The sequence below is a fragment of the Melozone crissalis genome, unplaced genomic scaffold (assembly GCF_028551555.1).
Source record: "Melozone crissalis strain CALT ecotype California unplaced genomic scaffold, PUWL_Pcris_2 ptg000132l_1, whole genome shotgun sequence".
Classification (NCBI taxonomy): Eukaryota; Metazoa; Chordata; class Aves; order Passeriformes; family Passerellidae; genus Melozone; species Melozone crissalis.
Window position 1 is genome coordinate 5773718 of NW_026535905.1, and position 26153 is coordinate 5799870.

Here is a 26153-nt window from a genome sequence, read left to right on the forward strand (position 1 = left end):
TATGTATGTGTGTGTGTCTGTGTATATGTATATATATATTTATTGATTTTTATTTATATTTTTAAATATTTTAAAATATATATGTATTTGTCAATATATATATAATACATAAATATTATATATTATATATAATTATATCTATAATATCTGTAAATATATATTATATATTATATAATTATTTATATGATATGTACAATTACATCTATTATATTTTATTATGTATATAATTATACCTATGATCTATATAACAGATATAGACATAATTATATTTTCCATACCATTTATATGAGATATATATCATATATATAATTATATATTTCTCAATACATAAAATTTGTATTTTTATATATTTATTTTATAAATATATCTATTTTGTCAATATATAAAATATATATAAATGTATAAAGATGAGGAACTTTAAAAGTTTTTGTATTTACACACACACACTCTCTCCCAGTGAGTTTTCAGGCATTTTTGGGGCTGTAAACTTCTTTTTTTGAACGTCGACCTGCCCCTCTTGATTCTCTACCCATCCTTTCCCTCATGCCACAATGGAGATGGAAGTCAAGACGAAGATGCAAAGAGTAAACAGGAAAAACAACCCAAATATCAATAATTCTATTTACAGTAAAAATTTGTTTACATAAATCCAGCAAAAATATTCCCCCTAGAGAAATCTGGATTTCCTTTTGCAGTCACTGAGCTGGCACAGCTGCAAACTGATGCCATTAAATTTTTATCTCGAAAATACACAGTTACCCTTCAAGGAAGGATTTTAAAGACATTTTAAAATGTCATTTAAATTATTTTTATTTTTAACTTAATAACTAACTACTTATGGCTCTCAATGTGGGCTTTTTAATCTAATTAGACAACACCACTTAAATCTATGAAGAATAAAGACTTGCTTCGGCCTTAAAAATTTTTATTTTTTTTATATATATTACTATATTCTAAGACTTTAAACTTTAGGTTTTCTACTATGTGCTATTACACACTTTTATTTAAACAATGCACTCATAATCTTAGTTCTATCATGTAGTTTGGAAGGTTTCTCTATGGCTTTAAGTTTAATGCAGTGTTCTTTTGGGGGTCAGTGCCTGTCAACACAGAAAGTCTAAAATTCTCAGTAAATAGGGTTCCAATATTTAATAATTTTTTGTCAAAAGGGAATTTTCCAACTTTCCATCCCTTAATCGCTTCTGCATCTCCTGATCCCTCCAGACTCCTTGAAGAGCCACAAATTTCCGATCCTAGATGTCCAAAATTCCATCTCCCTTTAGTTTTAATTGAGGCTCGCGGGGTTAATTTTGTCAAAATTAACGTTTGGCTGATAGGATGGTGAAAGTAAAAACAATTAAACCAGTGCTGGGTGCGCTGGGAAGGTCTCAAAATGAGATTTTTGGGAAATAGAGCGATCCCGGTTCTCCCGAGCATCCCAAATTGGGGATTGCGGGAAGCGCTCCCTGCGCATGCGCGGAGGCCCCGCCCGGCCGGAATCCACCCGGGATTTACCCGGGATTCACCCGGGATTTGGGCCAGGAGCGGGAAAACGGCCCCGCCCAGGTGGGTCCGAGCCCGGATGGCGGCAATCCCACGGGAACAGCCCCGGGAGGAGCCGGGATCGGGAAGCGCCGGCGGCGGCGGCCCCGGGCAGGGCCCGGTCCGGCCGCGGACACGGCAGCGGGGAAGGAGCCTCGGCCCCGAGTCCCTCAGGGAAAATCAATCCCAGATCCCTCAGGGAAATTCCGTCCTGAATTCCTTCAGGGAAATTGCATCCCAAATCCCTCAGGGAAATTCCGTCCCAAATCCTTCAGGCAAATTCGGTCCCCAAATCCCTCAGGGAAAATCCGTCCCAAATTCCTCAGGGAAATTCCATCACAAATTCCTCAAGGAAATTCGGTCCCTCAGGGAAATCCCACCCCAAATCCCTCAGGGAAAATCCAGCCCCAATCTCTCAGGAAAGTTTGGTCCCAAATCCCTCAGGAAAATTTGGTCCCAAACCCATCAGGGAAATTCCATCCCAAATTCCTCAGGGAAATTCTGTTCCAAATCCCTCAGGGAAATTCTGTCCCAAATTCCTCAGGAAAATTCTGCCTCAAATTCCCCAGGGGAATTCTGTCCTGAATTCCTCAGGGAAATTCGGTCCTGAATTCCTTAAGGAATTCTGTGCCAATTCCTTAAGGGAAATTCCATCCCAAATCCTTCAGGCAAATTCAGTCCCCAAATTCCTCAGGGAAATTCCATCACAAATTCCTCAAAGAAATTTGGTCCTGAATTCCTTCAGGGAAATTCGGTCCCTCAGGGAAATCCCATCCCAATTCCCTCAGGGAAAATCCAGCCCCAATCTCTCAGGAAAGTTTGGTCCCAAATCCCGCAGGAAAATTCCACCCTAAATCCCTCAGGGAAATTCTGTCCCAAATCCCTCAGGGAAATATGTCCCAAATTCCTCGGGGAAATATGTCCCAAATTCCTTGGGGAAATTCTGTCCCAAATCTCTCAGGGAAAATCCACCCCAGATCCCTCAGGGAAATTCAGTCCTGGATTCCTCAGGGAAATATGCCCCAAATCCCTCAGGGAAATTCGGTCCTGAATCCCTTGGGAAATTCCACCCCAAATCCGTCAGGGAAATTCTATCCCAAATTCTCAGGGAAATTTGGTCCCAAATTCCTCAGGGAAATTCTGTCCCAAATCCCTTAGGGAAATTCTGCCCCAAATCCCTCAGGGAAACCCTTGTGAGGGTATTTGGGAGCTGGGAAGTGAAAAACATCACCCTCCCGTGGGAGTTGCTCCGTGGGAAGTTAATAATTAGTGCTCATTTCCTCTGTAAATGCAATTAAGGCATCCAAGGGCAGCAGCCTCGGGCGCTGTTGGTGTGGAGCAAACTTGAATGAAAGTGTGGGGGAAAACCCAGTTCAGGGATGAAAGGTGCACCTTACAAAACAGAGACCAGGCAGAGGAGTTTATTCCTGGTTTTGCTTTAATTGCAACACCAAAATGCTCCATCAAGGCCCCAGGCTGGGGGCAAAAGCTGGACCTGGTGCTTCCCTCTCCATCCATCCTTCCCACAGTGTCCAGTGCAGGGAGGAGTGGATGGCAGCAAGGAGAAATGTGTCTGGGAAACACAGGATGGGGTGTGAGGGAGCCCAGCAGAGCTGCTGGTTTACTCTGACACTCCCTGGGGACTTGGCCACCCTTCAGGCACACACGGCTGTCCTAATCCCAGTACAGACCAGTACAGGTGTCCTAATCCCAGTACAGGTGTCCTAATCCCAGTACAGGTGTCCTAATCCCAGTACAGCCCAGTACAGGTGTCCTAATCCCAGTACAGGTGTCCTAATCCCAGTACAGCCCAGTACAGGTGTCCTAATCCCAGTACAGCTCTCCTAATCCCAGTACAGACCAGTACAGGTGTCTCAGTACCTGTAGAGGCCAGTACAGCTTCCTGACCCCTGTAAAGCTTTCCCAAGACCAGTACAGCCCAGTACAGGTGTCCTAATCCCAGTACAACCCAGTACAGGTGCCCTAATCCCATTACAGGTGTCCTAATCCCAGTGCAGCCCAGTAGAAGTGTCCTAATCCCAGTACAGCCCAGTACAGGTGTCATAATCCCAGTGCATCCCAGTACAGGTGTCCTAATCCCAGTACAACCCAATACAGGTATCCTAATCGCAGTACAGCCCAGTACAGGTGTCTAATCCCAGTACAGGAATCCCAATCCCAGTACAGGTGTCCCAATCCCTGTCTAGCTTTCCCAATTTCTGTACAGCCTGGTACAGGTGTTCCAATCCCAGTACAACCCAGTACAGGTGCCCTAATCCCAGTTCAACCCAGTATAGGTGTCCTAATCCCAGTACAGGTGTTCCAACCCCAGTACAGCCTGGTACAGGTGTACCAATCCCAGTATAGCCCAGTACAGGTGTCCCAATCCCTGTCCAAATGTTCCAGTCCCAGTACAGCTGTCCCTGTCAAACTTTCCCAATCCCAGTACAGCCCAGTACAACAGTCCCTGTTCCTGTCCAGTTGTCCCAATCCCTGTACAGCCCAGTACAGCTTTCCCAGTCCCTGTCCAGCTTTTCTAATCCCAGTACAGCTGTCCTAATCCCAATACAGCCCAGTGGTGGTGTCCCTATCCCTGTCCAGTTGTCCCAATCCCAGTACAACCCAGTACAACTTTCCCAGTCCCTGTCAAGCTTTCCCAATCCCAGTACAGCCCAGTACAGCTGTCCCTGTCCCTGTCCACCTGTCCCAATCCCAGTACAGCCCAGTACAGTTTTCCCAATCCCAGTACAGCCCAGTACATCTCTCCCAGTCCCAGTCCATCCCAGCAGAGCTCTCCCAGTCCCTGCAGAGACCTCAACAGCCAGAGCCACCTCAGCACACCCTGCTGTTCCAGGTGGGACATGCCACAGGATTTCCTGTGGGACAAATCCTGCCTTCCCTTGCTCCCAGGATCCAGCCAGCACTGAGGGAGTGTTGCTGCCTAAAGCTTTAACAAAACAACCCCAAAACAGTACAGGAATACGAAAATGTCACAGTAAGACTGAAACTTTACACTCTGAGGTCACATCAGGGTAGAAGAGTTGAGGTTGTAGGAGCCATGGAGGACAATTCCAGCCCTGGGTGTATCCCAGGATTTTCCCTGCAGCCTCAGTGGTGATTCCCTGCCTGCAGCACGCCCTGCCCATGGATGATGCAGGTTTTTATCCTGCTCATGAATGATGCAGGTTTTTATCCTGCCCATGGATGATGCAGGTTTTTATCCTGCTCATGAATGATGCAGGTTTTTATCCTGCCCATGGATGATGCAGGTTTTTATCCTGCTGATGAATGATGCAGGTTTTTATCCTGCCCATGGATTATTCAGGTTTTTACCCTGCCCATGGATTATGCAGGTTTTTATCCTGGCCATGGATGATGCAGGTTTTTATCCTGCCCATGGATGATGCAGGTTTTTATCCTGCCCATGGATGATGCAGGTTTTTATCCTGCTCATGAATGATGCAGGTTTTTATCTTGCCCATGGATTATTCAGGTTTTTATCCTGCCCATGGATGATGCAGGTTTTTATCCTGCCCATGGATTATTCAGGTTTTTACCCTGCCCATGAATGATGCAGGTTTTATCCTGGCCATGAATGATGCAGATTTTTATCCTGCCCGTGGATGATTCAGGTTTTTATCCTGCCCATGGATGATGCAGGTTTTTATCCTGCCCATGGATGATTCAGGTTTTTATCCTGCCCATGGATGATGCAGGTTTTTATCCTTCCCATGGATTATTCAGGTTTTTATCCTGGCCATGAATGATGCAGATTTTTATCCTGCCCGTGGATGATTCAGGTTTTTATCCTGCCCATGGATGATGCAGGTTTTTATCCTTCCCATGGATGATTCAGGTTTTTATCCTGCCCATGAATGATGCAGGTTTTATCCTGGCCATGAATGATGCAGGTTTTTACCCTGCCCATGGATGATGCAGGTTTTTATCCTACCCATGGATGATTCAGGTTTTTATGCTGCCCATGGATGATGCAGGTTTTTATCCTGCCCATGATGGATGCAGGTTTTATCCTGGCCATGAATGATGCAGATTTTTATCCTGCCCGTGGATGATGCAGGTTTTTACCCTGCCCATGGATGATGCAGGTTTTTACCCTGCCCATGGATTATTCAGGTTTTTATCCTGCCCATGGATTATGCAGGTTTTTACCCTGCCCATGGATGATGCAGGTTTTTCTGGGTTACAGGGTGTGCGTTGACAAGGTGTCATCCTGGATTCCTAATCAAGATGCCAGGGAAGATGGAGCAGCTGCCCCATGAGGATTTGTTATCCTGTCCATAATCTGATCACTGAGTTATTACAGTTCCTAGAAATTGAATTCTGGCAATTCCAGCCTGTCACTCAAGCACCCTCATAGCCCAGCTCTCCTGGTGGGGTTTGAGGTGGCTCCTTTTCCACAAAATTCCACCTGGGAATTCTGCAGCAGTTTGTCCTTGCTCTGCTGCTCTCTTAAGATTTCATTCTCATTTTTAGTGATTCAGGATTTAAAAATGACTTTTTTCTAAACTCCTACAGTGTTATAGTTCCTCTTCTTTTGAGAAAAAAAAACAAGAACCTCTAAAGGTTATAATGAGTGATTTTAACACTAATATGAAGTGACAATTCTTGCAAAGGCTTGATGATTTTATGTCAATAAAAGCACAAGCCTAAAGCCATTTATTTATGATTGATTATAGCACTGATGAATAGAGTAACACATAATATCTTCTGGAATAATTTTGTTTTCAATAGATTGATTTTCTGAGAACTCTTTATTCTTCTGTTCATGCTGACCTTTTTAAATAAATACCTTCCTTTCTAGGCTAGGTGGAAAAAACTGTTCACACCAGACGCCACCCACACTGCACAGCCAGTTTATTCTTTAGTAAACCCTCATTTATGCAGCCTGATTTCTTTTCCACATGAGAATATTCCTGTTTCTCAGGGATTTGAAGCTAACTCTGAAAATGGCACCTTTTAGAACCAATCATCCTCAATCCTCTTTAACCAGTGGCTTTGGTGCTACCTGGATATTATTTAATAATTTTTTTTTTTTTATAACAAACCAAGCACATAGGATGATGCACAACTGCAGAATGTCCTCAGCAGTCACAAATCACTCACTATAAAGAAATTTCCTTTCTGCCTCTTTCTAGTTCTGCACAATTTGTGTCTCCTTGCATTGAGCAAAATGCACATCACCAGCCCTGACACCTGGAGAGTTCTGCTTTATTGAGCAATAACTTCATGTCAAACCAGCTGCCAGAGCTCAGAGTTTACCCAATTCTCATGGAATTGTGGAGGATCCCTTGGGATGGGCTCTGTCAGTCCACCCAATGCCTAAATGAAAATGTCATTTTACCACAGAATTTTTTTTACCACAGAATTTCTCCAGCCTCTCTAGACCTATAAAAGAGGTCAAATATTATCAAATATTGTAGAGAGATGCATTTAAATATTGCTAAGCAGACATTAATTAAGACACCACAATTATGAAGAAATGAAATTTAGTGGTAAGGACCTGATGAGGGATTTGTCTTAACAAAACCACTTTAAAATAAGCATAGTCCTTAATCATCCACCATTAAGCATCTTCCTCAGTGCCACATCCACACAGATTTTAAATACAGAGCTCTAAGTCAGTAAGAACAAATATTGTTCTCATTTAGGGCTCTGCACAGGAATAAATGTAGATGGAGAATGAGCAGCAGCTCTGCAGTAATAGTTTGGAAATACAAATAAGTAGAGAGCCAAGAATGAGAGAATTCATTCAAAATTAGGAAAACTCTCTCTGCTTCAGCATCAAAACTAATTTTTCTCTTCAAACCAATGCTAAGGCCCAGCTCTTGTGGATTTCTGACAGGATGGGTTTTGTTTCCTTGTTTGAGGAAGCTCTGGGGGCCTGCAGGGTTCAGTAGCACTGAAACCTCATCAGAAAAAATTCAGACAGACAAGCCCATTTTCAGATTCAGTGAAATAATTGAGTAAACTCTGCTGGAAATTGAAAAGCTTCAGGAGAGACACTGATTGAAGTGATATCTGGCAGTTTTGCATTTGACAATCAAGTTATACCAGAGGACGAATCAAAACAAGATACCTCCATGATCTATATCTGTATTTATAACATTTTCATCAGCTCTGAAATGTTAATCCCAGTTTTGAAATTCAGGCTGTGATCACTCTTGTTTTGCCTGCACTGACAGGCGTCCTAAGGAATCCTAGAAATTCAGATATTTTATTTTTTTCTGATGATTCTTCAGCCAGATAAAAACTCATTTCTTGCTCTTCCCAAGCCTTACAGAAATTCTTACTCCAAAGTGCTGGAGGCTCTAGGAAATGCAGTATCTTGTCTCCTTGGAGACCATAAAAGAGCTGTTTGTGAGAGCAGAACACACCCCACAAATGACAGGCCAGAGCCCAACTGTGTAAATCCTTCCAAAAACTTTTACTAATTCTGCTGGGAACAAAACTGTGGGGAGAAAAAAATTATCCCAGTTCATAACAAGATGTGTGCAGTTATACCAACACTTATAAGTTTTGAAGAATTTCCTGTATTTTTACAAACAGACTGAATGATTTGCATGGATTTAGTGAAGAGAGGATTTTTAGAAAGGCTTTGTGCTCATGAAGTAAAAAAGAAAAATTTTAACAGAAATATTCTCTTGTGCTTAAGGTTGAAGGGAGATGGAGTGGGGAACAAAAATCAAATTCAAGATCTGTGGAGGAGCTCATCCCAGGTGTTTGACACTCTGAAGGACAAAAGTTGGTTCTTCACACCCACACAGTAAAAATAAATAAAAAGAACAAAAATATTAATTTTACCTAAAAAAGTCACAAAGTAAAATTCATGGATGTGCAGGATTTTCTTGCTGCATCCTGCTGGCCTCTTTGGCTTTTCCAGCTCCTTGTCTCGTGCTGCTGGGGGTGGAGGAACAGGGACTGATCTCCCCAGGGTTTGGGTGTAACCTCCTGTCCAGAATTTGGATTTAGATATTTGTTAGTTTTTATTTCTATTACAATTTTACAAATTGTGTTTTATAGTACTTTATGTTAACAAATTAAAAATGGAGCTGTATTTGTATTCCATAAGGTTTTTTAAGGAGAAACTGCTTAATTAAGAAATGACACTTAAATAATTTTTACTTTTGACTTAATAACTACTTGTGGTTTGTAATGTGGATTTTTAAAATCTAATTACACAGTATTGTTTCAATTCATGAAGAAGAAGAGGAAGAAGAAGGTGAAGAGGAAGGACTAGGTTTTTTTCTAAAACTTCTATTTTGTTTTATATATGTATATTATATTTTAAGATTTTAAACTTCAGGTTTTTTACTATGTGAAGTGGATTGAGAGGTTCACTGGAGGAACATCTACAGGTTTTGTGCTGTGTGCTTTGCACTTATGATCACTGAATCTGTGTGTAAGAAGGGACTTGTACATTAATTATAGTTCAAATAGACTAAACTTGGCTTTCTCCCTTGAAAGCTGAATGGGAATTTTATGTATTTTTTTTTAATGTATCAAGACTATCCTAAAGATATTTCCAAAGAGAGCAGCAGTAGGTGGGATTCCCACCACCCAGTTTTGGTCTGAGAGTGAGAAAAGGAAACAAAAATTCAACTTTGTAATAAAATTGCTTGTGATGGGGGGGGAGAGAAATTGCAATAACTTAAGTATCTGAAGTGATATTTTATGCTTTTATTTGAATTACATGCTAAAAATTTTAATTTTTAACTTAATATCTAACTACTTGTGGCTTGCAATGTGAACTTTTTTATCTAATTACACAATACTACTTAAATCTATGAAGAAGGATCAGCTTCTGCCTTAAAATTTTTATTTTGAAATATAAATATATTCTAATGTTATATTGTAATATAATATTCTAATATAATATTCTAATATTACATTCTAATATTAGAATATGAACTTTTTATCTAATTACACAATACTACTTAAATCTATGAAGATTTGCAATGTGAATTTTTTTATCTAATTACACAATATATTTAAATCTATGAAGAAGGATCAGCTTCTGCCTTAAAATTTTTATTTTGAAATATATATATTCTAATGTTATATTCTAATGTTATATTCTAATATAATATTCTAATATTACATTCTAATATATTATATTATATTATATTATATTATATTATATTATTCTAAACCTTTAAACTTCAGGTTTTCAACCATGTTATATTACACGCTTTTATTTAAACTATACACTCATCATTTCAGTTCTCTCATTTAATTTTGGAAGCTTTCTCTGTGGCTTCAGGTCAAATGCAGTGTTCTCTTGGGGGTCAGTGTTGTTAGCACAGAAAGTCTGAAATTCTCAGCGATTTTATCAGATTTCTAAGAGAGAGCCTCACTCATTGCTGTTCTTTATTGATTTCTCCCATTCAGCTGCATCACCGTGCCCACAACAGCCACGTGCAGAAGCCATGAATTCCAGAAAATTCCCCTCAGAAGCACGGAGAGCTTTCCCTGCTGCCAAGCCCCCCAGCCAGCAGCCATCCCACGTCCTGGTGGTGGATGCCACCTGCCCTGGCTGGGCCAGCACCTGCCCCGTGCTCGCCGAGGCTCTGGAGAACGTCCTGTGCCTGGCCTGCGGCCTGGCAGGGCCCTGCAGGGTGCCCCTGCTCAGCCTCTACGTGGTGCAGCCCCAGCAGGAGTGTCTGCTGCCCTTCACGGTATGCTGCTGCTCAGGGGGAAAAAATAATTAATTCTTTATCTCTAAATTGATATCTAAAAATCTGTATAGAAATTCACATCTTAAACATCGGCCGTTCTCGGAACGATCGCTTCGCCGTGAGGTGAATTTCATGAAATTTTATACATTTCATAAAGTTGAAAAGGAGGAGGGTCATTTTTGATCTGTCGACTTGATCAATTAAGTTTTGTGCTCTTCCTTCCAAAAACATCTGGTTTGGAGCATCTGTTGCACCTTTTGTGTGCTGCTTTGTGCTGCGCTGCTTCTCTGTCAGAATTATCACACACAGCTCGAGCTGGACAAATATTACCAATGTGTGAGAGGTTCTAGATATTGAAGAGGAAAGGTACAGAATTTAAAAAAAAAATAAAAAAAAAAAAATATATATATATATCTGTGCTGAATATATTACCAATGTGTGAGAGGTTCTAGATATTGAAGGGGAAATGTGCAGAATTTAAAAAAAAATTTAAAAAAATATATATATATCTGTGCTGAATATATTACCAGTAAGTGAGAGGTTCTAGATATTGAAGGGGAAAGGTACAGAATTAAAAAAAAAAATAAAATATATATATCTATATATCTATGCTGAATATATTACCAGTATGTGAAAGGTTCTAGATATTGAAGGGGAAAGGTACAGAATGTAAAAAAAATAAAATATATATATCTATATATCTATGCTGAATATATTACCAGTATGTAAGAGGTTCTAGATATTGAAGGGGAAATGTGCAAAATTTAAAAAAAATTTTAAAAAAATATATATACCTGTGCTGAATATATTGCCAGTAAGTAAGAAGTTCTAGATATTGAAGGGGAAAAGGGGCAGAATAAAAAAAACATTATATATATATTATTATATTTATAAATATAATGTAATATAATGTATTGTAATGTAATGTAATATAATATAATATAATATAATAATATAATTATATCCAATCTGTGCTGAATATATTACCAGTATGTGAGAGGTTCTAGACATTGAAATGGAAAGGGGCATAATATTTATTTATTTATTTATTTATTTATATCTGTTCTGAATATCTATCTAAATAAATTAATTTATATATATATATAAAATATATATATAAAAATATATAAAATATACATATATGTATAATATATCTGTGCTGAATTTGAGAAACTCCCAGATGATTCTGTGATTTCAAGAAAAGTCCTCTAAGACTAAATCCAATTCTAAACCCAGCACTGCCAAATCCACCACTTATCCATGTTCCTAAGTGCCACAATCACACAGATTTTAAATACAGAGATCTAAGAACAAACATTGCTCTCATTTAGGGCTCTGCACAGGAATAAATGTAGATGGAGAGTGAGCAGCAGCTCTGCAGTAATAGTTTGGGAATACAAATATGCATCTTAAAGTTCACAAGAGTTTTTGAAGTCATCCTGTTAGAAATAATCACACTGAGCACTGCCATTTACACAGCATCAGTGTAAACACACAGGATTGACCCTTCCATTTTATGGTGGAAACATTCTGAAGACTTTTGTCAAGTCTTCACATCTTGAGGAAAATAAAAAGCCAGAGGTCAAGAGTAAATTAGCAAATGTGACCTGCAAGAGGACTCTGGCTAATGGTGGTGTTTGTTTGGCAGGAAAGGTTATAGATAATGTGACAAGGATAATCTTGTGACTGCTGCTCCTATCAGCTGTCTTTTTTATTTAAACAACAATTCCTCATTTTGATAGTCACAGTTTTTAAAGGCAGAGGAGCCCTTAGATCACTGTTTTGTATGTTCACATCACAGATTATTATATTTCCCTAAAGTACCCCTGTTTCATTAAAACTTCCTTCCAGAAAGCCATCTAGTTTTGATCTGAAGACAAGATGGGTAATCAAGTACTTCTCTTGAGAATTTCATCCAGTGGTTAATAACTGTCATTGTGAAACCTGTACCTGGTTCCTAATTTGCATTTATTTGCTTTATCCTCCAGGGATTTCTTAATATTGAAGAGCATGCTTGTATTTTATCCTTTCTTCCTCTAAATAGGAGTAGGTCCCTTCTCTGTTCTGGCTGGTAAATCAAAAACAAATTATAAGTTTAACTGCAAAACATTTTTACAATGATTTTAATAATTTCCAAGCCATTCTTTGTATTCACTCTGCTGATTTTTGGGTGCTACATTCCAAGAGCAGACATCAGCTGCTGTACTGAAGCTGTTTCTCAGAGCTGTGTTAGACAAATCATGAAGTCAGGAAAGCCCCAGAACTGAAAATAGAGATGGGGAGAGTACATGGGGAAGTGTCACACACACTTACCCTGGGTTTAACCTTTCCTCTGTGCTTGTTTCTGGTCTCTGTTCCCACTGTAGCAGAGTCCATAAAGCCTCCCTGGAAAGGGCAGGGAGGGCAAAGAAAGAGAAGCCAGAATGAAAGTGCATAACTGGGGAAGAATAAATGGTGGCAAGATAAGAAATCAGCATTGAAGCATCAAAAAATTGAATGTGGCACTGAGTAAGGACTGAGCAGAGCCTTTGCAGCTTCCCACTCAGTCCCACTGACAGCCCACCCTGCAAACCAGGGCTCAGGGCTGCTTCAGTGACCCAGAGCTCCTCACACCTGAAGCAAAATGAGTCAAATGTTCACCTGCTGCCTCTTCAGTGGGGAAGGTGACCTCTGGCAGCAGTGTCTTGTACTGCTTTAAATAAATTTGGTAGAATTCACTTTCTGTGAATCTTTCCTGTGGCCACATTGCACCAGTTTAGCTGATGGGTTCTTGGTGAGGCTCAGGTGAGCTGACTTCTCTGTGACCACCAGCCTTCCTCCACATTACACAGAGGTATTTCATGTTGTTTTATTATTTATAGAGGTATTTTATGTTGTTTTATTTTATGTTTATTTTTATGTTGTTGCAACATTTTATGTTGTTGACACCAGGTGTCTTGGTTTGAAAAGCCAGGTGTTTGCTAAGGAAGGCAGGGGCCTCCCTTGAAATGGAAAAATGTAAACCCCTTCCCTCTGAATTATTATAATTTTGAAATTAAGGGGCTCTCAGGCAAAGATACGGGAGCAGGAATACTAGTTCTTTATTAGGGAAAAAATAAAAGTAAAATAAAAATGCAGTGATACAAAACAACACTGCCAGAGTCAGACCATGCCCTGCCCCCTGTGTGTCAGGGGGTGTCCCAGCCCCATCCCATGGGGGCTCAGCCCTCCTGCAGTGCCAGCTGTGGCTCTGCTGCAGCAGGGATCCTGCACAAGGGGGGAGTTTTCCTCTGCAGCTCCAGGGCTGCTGCAGATGGGCCTGGGCTCCCTCTGGCACTGCAGGGCAGCAGAAAGCTGCTCCTCTGGGAATGCAGGGGGCAAAGGCTGCTGGGGTGTCCCAAAGCTCAGATTGGATCCAGGTAGGAATGCTTGGCTCCTCCCCTGGGCGGAGCATCTCCCCATGGGATGATGGAATTGGATCAGCCATGCAGGGACACTCACTGGCCATGAACAGAAGATAATTAATAATTAATGGCCTATTAACAGAAAATATCTCCTGGAGGGAGGATTGGCTGTGGAACAGATACAGAAAACTGCCCAATGAACGGAAGATAACAGATGGTGACCCCATCCTTTCCTGCCCCCTGAACCCTGTTTTGCAGCAAGTGAAAGAAAACTTTGCCCGAGTTCAAGCCTGCATTTCTGAGCTCCGCTCACTGCCAGCTGAAGGCTGCTTCCCCCAGGGGGTGAATGGAGTGCTGCAGGCTGTGCAGGATGGATTGCAGCAGTTCAAGCAGTACAGCAGGCACACAGCAGCAGGAGGCTCCACAAATAGTTCTATTGAGGTAAGAAAATGCTGGGAGGGGAGTGGGAACCATCCCACATCATTGAGATTTATAAATGTGTATTTAATGTGCAGTGAACATGCAGAAAAATTTAGGTATTCAGCACTCTGGATGTTACAGAGATCCACAGACATCCTGAAGGAAGATATCAAGTCTTCAAATCCCTCTGGACAGATTCCTGTGGAAAAGGGGACACATCTAGGAAAAGCTGCCCTGGTCCAGGATCTGATAGGTTTTGGTGGACACACTTTTGGTGGATTTTGGTGGCTGTGTTTTCAGCTCTGAATGTGTGATTTTGGATAAAGGGGAGGGAAGCTGCCAATAACACATGAGAACAGATGTGTGAATGCAGAAAGCAGAGCAAGGTTCACAGGAGGAAGTATTTTTTTAAATAGCAACTGACATGAAAGGACAAAGAGTTATGGAGGGGAAAGGACTCACACAGGAATGGTGTTTTCCTCTGGACAACCAGCTCCAAACAATCCTGCATTTCAGACTGCCCAGGCTCAGGGTCCTCCTGCCAGTCATAAAAAACAAATTGAAATTGAAATTGAAATTGAAATTTGCCAAGTTTTTCTGCTTTGCTTAGGTCTTTAAACCCTTCCAGAATCTCACAGAGTCACTCTGTGATCAGGCTGCAATTGAGACTCGCTCCCAGTGTCTGCCCAGGAAACTTTTCTGCCTTTCTTGGGGCTTTAAGGTATTTTTCCTGATCATTTGAAAGGTGATTTGTGCTTTAAAGCTGGGAGTTGGAACAAACAGAACATGCTTTGGACACAAGACATTTTTTGACACACAACAAAATCCAGGACATTTTCTAGTACACTTAAAGGAACAAGCTACATTAAAAATTCAGTTAACCCATAGATACAGGGAGTTTTTACTCCCCTAAGCAGTCCTTCTAGATTATGCAATTATTCTTCTAGTTCTTCTAGATTATGCAATTTTATTGTACTTCTCTTTGCAAGGGGATGTAAGAAATGCTGCAGGGACAGGCTCTGCTCACTGACAGGCAGGAGGGAGTTTTACCCTAACAAAAGGCCAAAAAAAAGTTTCAAAAAAGGCCTCTTTCTGCTCCAGATACTTAAGTGATTGCAATTTCTCTTCTCTCCCCATCACAAGCATTTTTTTATGCAGAGTCAGTTAAAGTTTTGTTTCCTTTTCTCAATATCAGGCGAAAATTTGGTAGTGGGAATCCCACCTACTGCTGCTCTCTTTGGAAATATCTTTAGGATAGACTGGATACATTAAAAAAAAAAATTGGAATTCCCATTCAGCTTTCAAGGGAGAAGGCCAAGTTTAATCTATTTGAACTATAATTAATGTACAATTCCCTTCTTACACACAGAAACTCAGTGATCACAAGAGCAAAGCACAGAGCACAAAACCAGTGAACCTCTCAATCCATTTCATATTGGCTTAAATGTGAGCCAAAGCTTAAAAAAAATGCTTATAAATCTTCTTTTGATATTTCAGCAAGATTTCTCCTCTCTCATAAATGAGACCAGTGCTACCCAACATCTTCACCTCCCAAGAGAGAATTGGGGCAGAGGCAGCTTCTTCAAGCTCTGATTTGTGTTTCAGATCACAATTCTGACCAGCCAGCCCAGCAGAGACATGGTAAAGCAGCTGGAAAAGAAGTTACAAGACATAGACCTGGTGAGCCTGAGAAGAATACAGGTCATTGAGGTGGTGAAGAGAGATTTCCTGCAGCCTGAGGATGTGGAGCAGTGTGTGCCAGCAGAGGAGCCCAGCAGTGGTGAGTGGAGGGCATTTTTAGGGAAGTTATGGCTTTGGGCAGCACGACAATCCAATATCTGCCACTTCCTTTGGCCCATTTAATGTCCCTTGGGTCAGTGGGGACTGCTGTGGCTGGAGGAAATTTGTACCACAGCTTGTAGAACTTACAGAGCTCCTGCATTGTTGGAGTCCTGGATGCTGAGAATTTTAGATTTTCTGTGCTGACAGGCTCTGACCCCCAGGAGAACACTGAATTTAACCTGAGGGCATAGAGAAAGCTTCCAAAATTAAATTATAGAACTGTGATTGTTCTATTGTGGGTGTGGAGTTTGAACAGAAATGTGTAATATCACAGGGTGGGAAACTTAGAGTTTAAGGGTTTAGAATATATCAATAAATATAAAGCAAGATGGAAGTTTTAAGGTGGACACTGGTTCTTCTTCACCTTCTTCTCCATGGGTTTGGATGGTTTTGTGTCATTGGACAAAAAAGTCCACATTGAGGACTTTAAGTGATTAGTTATTGGGTTAAAAGTGAAAATATTTTAGATGTCATTTCTTAGCCTTAAAAGACCTTGTAGAGCAAGATATGGGGCCATTTTGTGCCTTGTTAGTGAAATGCTGCAGAACTCACTGCTGTGAGACTGTAACACAGATAAGAAATAATAAACATCTGAGTCTGAACATGAAATAGTCTCTCAAGTGCTTCCATCCCAACCTTGACAGAGAAAAGAAGCCAAGAACTGGCAGTGTGTTCCTTCAGCTCTTGGTGTTATTTAAAATTCATGTGTGACACAGCTTCACTGTGGGGGTTAAAGGGAAAAAGGCATCGAGTTTTGGGGGTAACACCTCTGAGCATGGAGGAAAGCAGCAGCAGGAGGCAGGAACTGCATCAAAGACAAAAAAACAGCTAATGAAGAGGCTTGGTCAGTGACAGTAACTCTTCCCAGCAAAGTGCAGCCTGGGAGAGAGGACTATGTGGGGATTTTTGAAGTTCTGAATGAGTTAGAGACAGGATTTCTGAGCTTTTTAGATGGTGTGGTTTATTTTTGTTATCTTCTACATAGGCAGGAAGGATGAGTTCAGCTCACATCCTTACAGCAAGGTTTAGAAGGCCATAAGACCTTTAATCACAACATTTTTTAAGGACTTATTGACTAATAAAACACTGCACTAATAAAGGATATTTATGGTTTTGACCCAATCCTTAAATATTTTATCTTATAAACCCATGCTACAGTGTAAGTTTTCTCAGCTAATCATTTATGACACACAAACTCACAGTACTGCATTCTAATTTCTTTGTTTTCCTTTGTGGCTACTTTAATTTTTTCTATATCTTAAACTCTAAAACTCTCAACTTTCTTTTGCTTAGCTTAACATGTCTTTGCTTTAAACTATAAATCTACATTATTGCTCCTAGCACTTAAGTTTGGAAGCCTTTTCTAAAGTCTCAGATCAAATCTTGTGTTTAATTCTAAGCTTGGAAGCCTTTTCTAAAGTCTCAGATCAAATCTTGTGTTTAATTCTAAGCTTTGGCTTACAGCCCCAAAATTCTGACAATTCTTTGTATTTCAGATTCCAGCAGGATTAAAAGGGTTATTTCTGGTTTTTACTGAGGGGCACACAGAGTTATTTGTTTTTTGCTGTTTATGTTCTTTCATGGTTGCAGCAAATTTCTGTTCAGTTGTCCCAGCAGGGGCTGGGAATCCTGCAGGGAAGCCTTGGAAGCCCCAGCTCACAGAGGAGGAGATGCTTTGTGCCTCTCTGTCTCAGGGCTGCTTCAGGGAATGCAAAACCCCACCCAAATTATTTCTAAATGTGCATTTTTGAGTAGCCCTTTCATCCAGTAAATGGAATAAAAATATAAATGTGGACATAAAGGCCACTGAAATGTCAAGGGATGAAATTCTCATTTTCTGAGTGGATGAACTATTTGCTCTCTAAGGAAAGCAGCAGGGGAAGAATAAGTCAGATAATTGGGAAGATGAGCCCAACTGGTTTATGACACCCATTGGAGCTCCCTCCTTCTGTTTCAGAAAAATAAAAATCCATTCTCCTGTTAAAAAATTACAGTAAACAGCATTGAATTTGCAAGATCCAGTGTACAGGAAGGGCAGGATTGGTGCTGTGTTGAATTAGAAAATAAATATTGTGATGCAGCACTTCATCAAGAGCTTCATTTCACTGAGGATATTTCTTCCATTAGTTTATTTAGGGGTTATTTGAACCTACTCACATTTTTAATGTCCAGAGCAGATCAGGATATCCCCTCCACAGGCTCATTCCCAGGTCAGTGCAGCTGGAAGAGGCTTCAGGAGTTTGAAAACCTCACATGGGCAAATCTTAGAGCAGCTTTGAACATGCTGAGGTCTCAGAGTCAGAGCAAAGTGATTTAACTGAACCCCATAGAGAGCAGGACATTTGAGGTGGGAAAAATCTGGGGAAATAATCAAGAGGATGCCTGGCCTTTGCATGGACTGGTCTCTAATTGATAATGATAATGATAATAATAACCACTATTATCATTATTATTAATAATTTATTATCTATATTACAATTCTGTTGGATTATAATAATATTTTCATTGTATTATATATTACAAATAGTTATACTATTATTATAATTATATAATATTAATTTTATACAATCAATATGTTATTATTATTATTATCATCATTATCATCATCACCACTATTATGATTATCATTAATAATTTATTATATATCAAAATAATATTGCATTATAATGGTGTTATTATATAATAAATATAATTGTGATATTATTATAATGATATAATATTAATTTTATACAATCAATATAAGTATTATAATCATAATAATAACCACTATTATCATTCTTATTAATAATTTATTATCTATATTACAATTAGATTATATTATAGATTATAAATATAATTAGACTATTATTATAATGATATCATATTAATTGTATACAATTAATATATTATCATAATTATCATAATCATAATTATTATTAATAATTTATTATATATTGCAATTATATTATATTATATTACATTATATTATATTGTAATTATGTAATATATTATCAAGAGAATTATACTATTTTCATAATCAGATAATATTAATTTTATACAATCTATATATTATTATTATTACTATTACTATAATTCTTATTCATAATAATAAATAATTAGATACAATAATGTATTATAATAATGTCATAATTATATTGTATTGTGAAATTATTATTATTATTATTATTATTATTATTATTATTATTATTATTATTGCTGCTGTTATTATTTCTCTTCCCCTGCCCATTCCACTCCCTGAGAGCAGCTGAGCCTTGCCAGACCCTTTGCTAACAAAGGTGAATATTTGCATGTGCTGGAGATAACAGCTCCCTGCTCTTTCTCTTTGATAAAAACAAACAACCAGTCCTGCAGATAAAGCAGTAATACCTTTTTTATGACCCCAGCCCATGTTTTGTAATCCCAGGGCTCCTTTCTCCACCCAGCTCTGCTCTCCAGGAACTTTGGGACCCCTGCACAGGAGATTTTGGCACCCCTACCTGCTTTTCCTAATGAATGCAGTGAATTTCTTTTTAAATTGTCATGTCTTGTGCAACTGCAGATGTGTAAGTGATTAAATATCTATTACAGAGAAAAAAATTAAGAAAATAAAACCAGGAAAATATTTACTGAGGGAGGAACTAAAGCATGTACCAGCCCCAAAACACAAATATTTCCCTTTGTCAGCTGTGTTTTGCTGTTTGTAAAAGTTAATTACATGGATTTCCTGGTGCTTTGTCTTTTGAGCTGTTAATGCCCTCTTCAGTGCACATCCCTGAGAGAATCCCAAGTCTAAAATCTGTAGGGAATGCACCCAAAACAGGATCATCCTGCAGCAGTGAATTCTGCAGGGAAATGGGAACAACACTCAGGTCAAGGGGTTGGAGGTGGGAACAGCTCAGTTCATGAAGAGCAGCTTCCAACTTAAAAAAATAAAGAACAAAAAAAAAAAGAAGTAAAGAATTAAAAAAAATTAAAATTATTAAATATCCTGGCAGCCAGGGACATTCAGAGAGGACAAGGAAAGGTTTTTAGTAGCAAGGGCAGTGTGGAAGATCTCCTGTTGTGCGTGGGAGCTGAGTCTGCTTTGCTGCAGACAAACAACCATCATAATCTCTGCCTCAAGGCTGGGAGGTGGGGACAGTCAGAAAGTGTGGGGACAGTCAGAAAGTGTGTCCTGCAGAGCATCTGAAGAATTACAGCCATTACAGGAGTCCTGGATTATTTACCAGCTAGAAATTATTTCATTTCTGGGGATTTTTTTGGGGTTTGGGGGTTTTTTTACTGCCTAAGTGGCATTTTTGCCAAATGGCATTAGAAATGAAAAGATTTCTCAGTGTAGAAGTATTGATTTTTAATCCCCTTGCTGGCCTGGTAAGCACAAGGGGTGGAAAAATGCTATTTCTGCTATTTATTCCTCTTCTGAGAAAGCCTTTCCACATCCTGGCTATGGTGAAGCTATTAGTGCTACCACGCTGCACCTTCTGGGTTTACCAGTGGTTATATTGTACCTCTTATGCAATTTGCAATTGGATTTTTTTTTCCTTCCCTTTATTTTATTTATCCCATTTTATTTTTATCTGATGGACTTCAAGTAGCTTCTCATGTGGATGCACCTTTGAGATAATATTTGTGGGTGGTTTGGGGTTTTTTTTGAGTTTATCTTGTTTACATCCTGCCTAACTCTGCTGTCCAGCCGACATTTCTCCACGCTTAAAAGTTGTTGCTACGTCAAACCACATTTGTCTGCACCTCCAACAAAGGAGTTTAACAATTGGAATTGAAATATTGGTGCTTTTTCACCTATTTTTTTCTTTTTTCCTGCAGATATGGCAATCCTGGGAATGGACATCGAGGTGCAAACTGTAGAGGACAATGTCATCAGCCTGGAGATGCTGTTCAAAACCTGGCTCCATGACCATGGCACAGAGAGGGAACAGCTCCATCTCCTCCTTCCCTCAGGAGCTTTTGGCCACGCTGCTGCACCCAAGAACACCTTAAGTATTTCATTTTCTCTCCCTTCTGCTCCCCTTCAAGGAGTTCCTGAATCCCTCAGCCTTAAAAGTTACCCAGGATTGTGCTATGGGCACCTTCCCTCCCATTTAGAGACCCAGGTGAGGTCTGTGGATAATTTGGAAAATCATCAAGCTTACAAAGCTGCTTTTTGCTGCCTCAGCTGCTGAGGCTGCAGTTGTTTCCATGTGCCTGGAGGGCAAAGTGAATTTACAGCCACGTGGGCAAGGTAAAAAGGAGCCTTGAGAGCTGAATAGCCCTAAAAATTGTGTTCAAAACAGAGTCTGTGCCAGAGCTGCACTTAAATAAAGGCTCTTACACAGAGCTCCGCTTAAATAAAGGCTGTGTTGCCCCTATAAAGGGACTTGGGGACAGGTTGATGCCTTGTGCCAGGCTTTAGTATTTTCCTTCCCCCAATAGTTGCTAGAAAACATTTATTTTTAAATGCTTTGAGCATGTCATGTGCTAAACATTGCCCATCCCAGCGACCTAACCCATTCTCCTTTCCCAGTGTGCCTGAAGTGTGATTTGCAGGAGAGGCTGCTGGACCCAGCCCTGCTTTTGGGGACATCTGATGGCCCTGGGAGAGCAGCAGATGCCACCTGTCCCTGGCATGTGACAGCCTGGCCCTCCCCAGCTCTGCACAAACTCCGGGTGCTGAAGTGAGTGGTGCTCCTTGTCTTCCACTGGGGGAAAAGCTTCACTTTCCTGGGGCCTGCTGACATCACCAGGAGGCTTTGGGGTGCTGGTGAGCCAAATTCTGCTGTGAAAAACCCTCAGTTCCATCACTCTTCCCCTCATGGAACAGCACAGCCCACGTGCAGACCACAGTCACACCTGGGGTCACCACAGCACTCTAAGGGTTACACCACAGATGCCATTGCTGCTAAAGTTCTTTCACCCCAGTGAAATGTTTAATTGCAATAATTCTGCTCTCTCATCACCTAATGAGGCCTCAGCAATTAATTGGATGTCAGAAACTAAGCAAAGCCTCACAGTGCTGTGATTTCACCCAAGAATTCACTTTCCTGGCAGCAGTTCAGGGCAGAGCACAGAGATGCTCTCCAGTGTCTTTATAAGAAAAAACAGGATAATTTTTCATGGAACAGCACAGCCCACGTGCAGACCACAGTCACATCTGGGGTCACCACAGCACTCTAAGGGTTACACCACAGATGCCATTGCTGCTAAAGTTCTTTCACCCCAGTGAAATGTTTAATTGCAATAATTCTCCTCTCTCATCACCTAATGAGCCCACAGCAATTAATTGGATATCAGAAACTAAGCAAAGCCTCACAGTGCTGTGATTTCACCAAGAATTCACTTTCCTGGCAGCAGTTCAGGGCACAGAGATGCTCTCCAGTGTCTTTATAGGAAAACCAGGATAATTTCTAAGCTGTTCTTACAATGCTGAGCACTACCATGAGCTGTGTCCTGGCAGGGCTCTGAAGTCTGAAGGGGTCTGTGAGTCTGTGCTCTATGGGCTGCCCTTCATCATCAAGCCCACAAGCTGCTGGCAGCTGGACTGGGATGAACTGGAGACAAACCAGCACAGCTTCCATGCTTTGTGTCACAGCCTCCTGGTGAGTGTGTGAAAATGGAACTGTGATGGGGAGGGATGGCCAGGGAAGGCAACAGTGAGTGCACACCTTATAACATCTGTCTGGAAACATTTTAAAAGCTCCAACATCATCCCATGGGCCAGAGTTGGGCTTGTATATCTGCTGGGAAGATGCTACAGCTCATCAGAGCTTAGGGAAGACCCTCAAACCTACCAGAAATGAGTGTTTAGAGGTGTGAAGTGCAAATGCCAGGGTAGGAGTTAGATTTGAGACTTTAACAGCAAAAATAATTTACCAAGGCTTTGACTGTGGAGAACTGGCTGTTACTGACAAGCTGCAAACCAAAATTGAGTGTTTTTAAGAACTGACTTGCTAAAAAAAAAAACTTAAATGCCATATTGTCCTCAGCCCTGCTGCAGAATAGTTTCCCTTCCTATGTGTGAGTGTGCCTGCCCTGAGCCCACGGTGGCAGTGCTGAAGGAAGTGGCTGTTGCTGTTGCTGTTGCTGTTGTTCACACCTGGATTTTACCCTCTAGAAAAGGAAGTGGATGCTCTTGGCCAGGCAGGAGCCCCAGAACACGGGACCAAACTGGAACATGGTGGTGCACTCCTATTATGTCATTGTCCCCTCTGACTCTGCCACTCTCCTGGTGAAAGCAGTGGCCATCAGAGAGCTCCTGCTGCCATCAGCCTTCCCAGCCCTCCTGGCTGAGCACCCCGAGCGAGTCAGGGGCCCCATCGAGGTGAGTCACTCATTATCAGCTCTCCTTATCACCTCTGCAGATAACGAGAGAAGGAAATGGCTGTGACAATGTCTAGTGACACTGTGTGATGCTGCACTCCAGAACTCCTTCCCAGCACACAGCTTTCTCCATGGACAGCAAATGCCTGTCCTTGGGAGCAATGTTGGTGTTTGCTGGGGGGGAAGAGGCCTTGTGAAGCAGAATTAGGGGTGACAGTGCCCAGAAAGGGAGTTCCAGCTTGTTGGATCCTGGGCATGGGAAATAATAGGACTTCATCCTGCAAGAAGATGTTTAAATCCATTAAGATCTGTCTGGAGATGCCTCTTGTTCTATACACAGTTAAGAGTGCTCCTTATGGTTTGCAGCACAGCCAAAAATCCCTTCACCTTTCACTGCAGGGTGGGTGGTTTGGAGTGTCTACAACCCTGTCCCCGAAAAAGAAACCAAAAAAACCACAAACGTGCAAACCCCACAGCTTCCACCTGTCACATCCTGTAGCAAACTCAAGCTCTCTCTTCCAAGCAGAGTACCTTGAACAACTTGGAAGTGGAAGTTGCTTACAACCCCTTGCACCTGAAGAGCAACCTGTACAAATACCTGAAGAGCTCCTTGTACAAACCTCCCCACCGGCAGCAGCCCCAGCCCAGGGAGCAGCGCCCGGAGCGCCACCAGCCCAGGCAGGTGAGTCCCGTGTGTGAGCAGCCTGGAGGGGCTCTGATGTCCCCTCCTGGCCACATTCCAGCAGATTGTGCCCTGCTGGCCAGATTCCTGCAGGAATTCCAGCAAGATGAGGCACAGCCAGCACCTCTCCCCACAAGGATTTGTGTTTTGTCCCTGTCTTGCAGCCTCAGAGCAGAGCCAAAGCTGCAGTGGCTCCCCTGCTGATGGCTCCCTCTCCACTTCAGACATTCAGACCGGCAGCAGCAGCAGCCAGGAGAGGGTCCTGTGAGGGCTCCCTGCTGCCCAAGGAGTATGAGGAGTTCCTGCAGTGAGCACAGGAGCTGCCCCTGGGCAGCCACAGCTCCTGGCTCAGCAGCTGGCCGGATGTGGTCAGGCAAGACACCGAGCTTGGCCTTGGGCAGGCAGGCACTTCCCATCGTTTGTTCCTCCTTGTTGTTGTTTCACGTTGTGTTCGTCACCCAGCCAGTTCTGCAGGAAGTTTGCTGCTCAGGGACCCTCTGTCCAGAGCTCCAGCTGTCCCCTGCAGCAGCAGCAGCACCAGCACCACGTATTTCCTGCTCTTGCCAGCACACGTCACCAGCCTGCCTCCAATTTGGGTTTGTGAGACTGGGCCAGCACAGGCCACAAATCACAGAGTGCTGTCAGTGGGAGCAGAGGAGCTGCAGGCAGGGCAGGGAGGAAATCAGACAAGGCAGGCAGTCATGCTGAGCTGCCCTCACCCCACAGCAGCAGGTTCAGTGGGGAGGTTAAACAGGAATGAAACAGTGCTTGGATTTAATCTTAAAGCCTGGAGTTCTGCTCTCCAGATGATTTGGTTGCTTTCAAGACTGGCCTTGCTGTCCAACCCCCCAGCTCATAAAGGGGGTTGGAGCAAATGCCAAGCCAGAGCAATTGCAGAGAATTCCTGCCCAGATGCCAGCCTGTTTTTCAGTGCAGAGCAGGTGTGAGCCAGGGGCAGCTTGACCAATCCAAGCACCAGCAGAGTTTGTGTTCTACTTACCTGGTTCTGAAAAGCTGTTCCAAAATAAAGTTCTCCTCCATGGACCCCACTCTCTGCCTGTGGTTTCTGACATGTCCAGCACTGCTCTCCCACCACTGACCTGTGCTTCCTGGGAAACAGCTGCAGGAGAGCAAGGGCATGGGGCAAGCACCACAATCCCATCTCTTCTCCCTGGGATCCCAGCTCTGACAGGCCCAGGGCTGGCTCTTCCCATGCCCTGGCATCTCATCAGGCAGCTGCTGGGGCAAGACATCAAGGGCAGGTACCATGGAAGAGAGAGCAGACACCCCTGCAGGCACAGGGATGGTTGGGAGCAGGAATGAACACACAAAATGGCCCAGCCTGGGGCCTGCAAACCAGTCAACAACATAAAAATTAGAAAATCAGGTTTAGGGAGGAGGCAGCAGGGAGGCAACAAAGTTTTTGGAACTACCTCCGATTTCCCAAAACCCAACAGACTTTTCCCCTTCTCCTGCAGCAAAACCCCAGTGGAGAAGAGGACCCAGCAGAGGGAACAGCCACAAATTGGTCCTGGCCACAGCTGAGCTGTGGTTTTACAGCACTGAGGCATCCCCCTGCAACCTGGGCTCCAGATAAAGAGTTCATTACTTCATCACCTCATCACCAGCCTGGGGACCTGAACCTGCAGATTTCCCCAGTTTGGCTGAGCTGGGGCTGCAGAAGCTGAGCTTAGCCCTCTCACAGGTGTAGCACAGTGCTGCCTGTCACCTGCCTGTTCTTTAGATACCAACAGGCTGCCAGACCTGCAGAAGTCACCAGCAGATGTGGGGACAGCCAATGCCAGCGTGCCTGGTGTGGTCCCACACAGAAAGCACAACCTGTATTGACCCTGGGTTTGCTCCTGGCCAAGGCTGGCCACACAGAAATGCCACAAACCACACAGATTTGGCATCACAGATTTGGCCATTAAACCAAATGGGATCCAGGCTGGGCCCTTCCAGGCCTCCCAAAGCAGCTGGGAGTGGGGGGGGATCAGCAGTGGGATCAGCTGGAGAAGGAGATCCTGTGACTCACCAAGAGCCACAGAGCTGCAGCAGAGCTGGCACTGTCCCTGCCCAGCCCTGTGCCTGGAGGCCATCACATATCTGAGCCTGACTCTCATTTCCCTTCATCCCCTGCCATCAGGGCATCCAGCCACAGCTCAGCCTGGCAGGCACTTTTCTTTGAGCTCAGGAGCTCTGGCACAGGCACAAACGTGCACCTGCACCTCCCCATCCATGCCACAGGCAAACGTGTCCTTCTGAGACATAAAGACTTTAATATTAAAATAACTT

The 26153-nt window shown here is 42.2% G+C and overlaps 1 protein-coding gene across 1 annotated transcript; it reads left to right on the forward strand.

The window, feature by feature from the left end:
- Positions 1–1472: 1472 nt before the first annotated feature.
- On the forward strand, positions 1473–24169 carry M1AP (meiosis 1 associated protein). The gene is given in 11 exon segments (XM_054293208.1): positions 1473–1493; positions 1496–1663; positions 9975–10238; positions 13880–14062; positions 15647–15821; positions 20687–20860; positions 21384–21534; positions 22314–22455; positions 22971–23177; positions 23703–23858; positions 24023–24169. Coding segments are annotated over 11 exon segments (1788 nt in total).
- The last annotated feature ends 1984 nt before the right edge of the window (positions 24170–26153 follow it).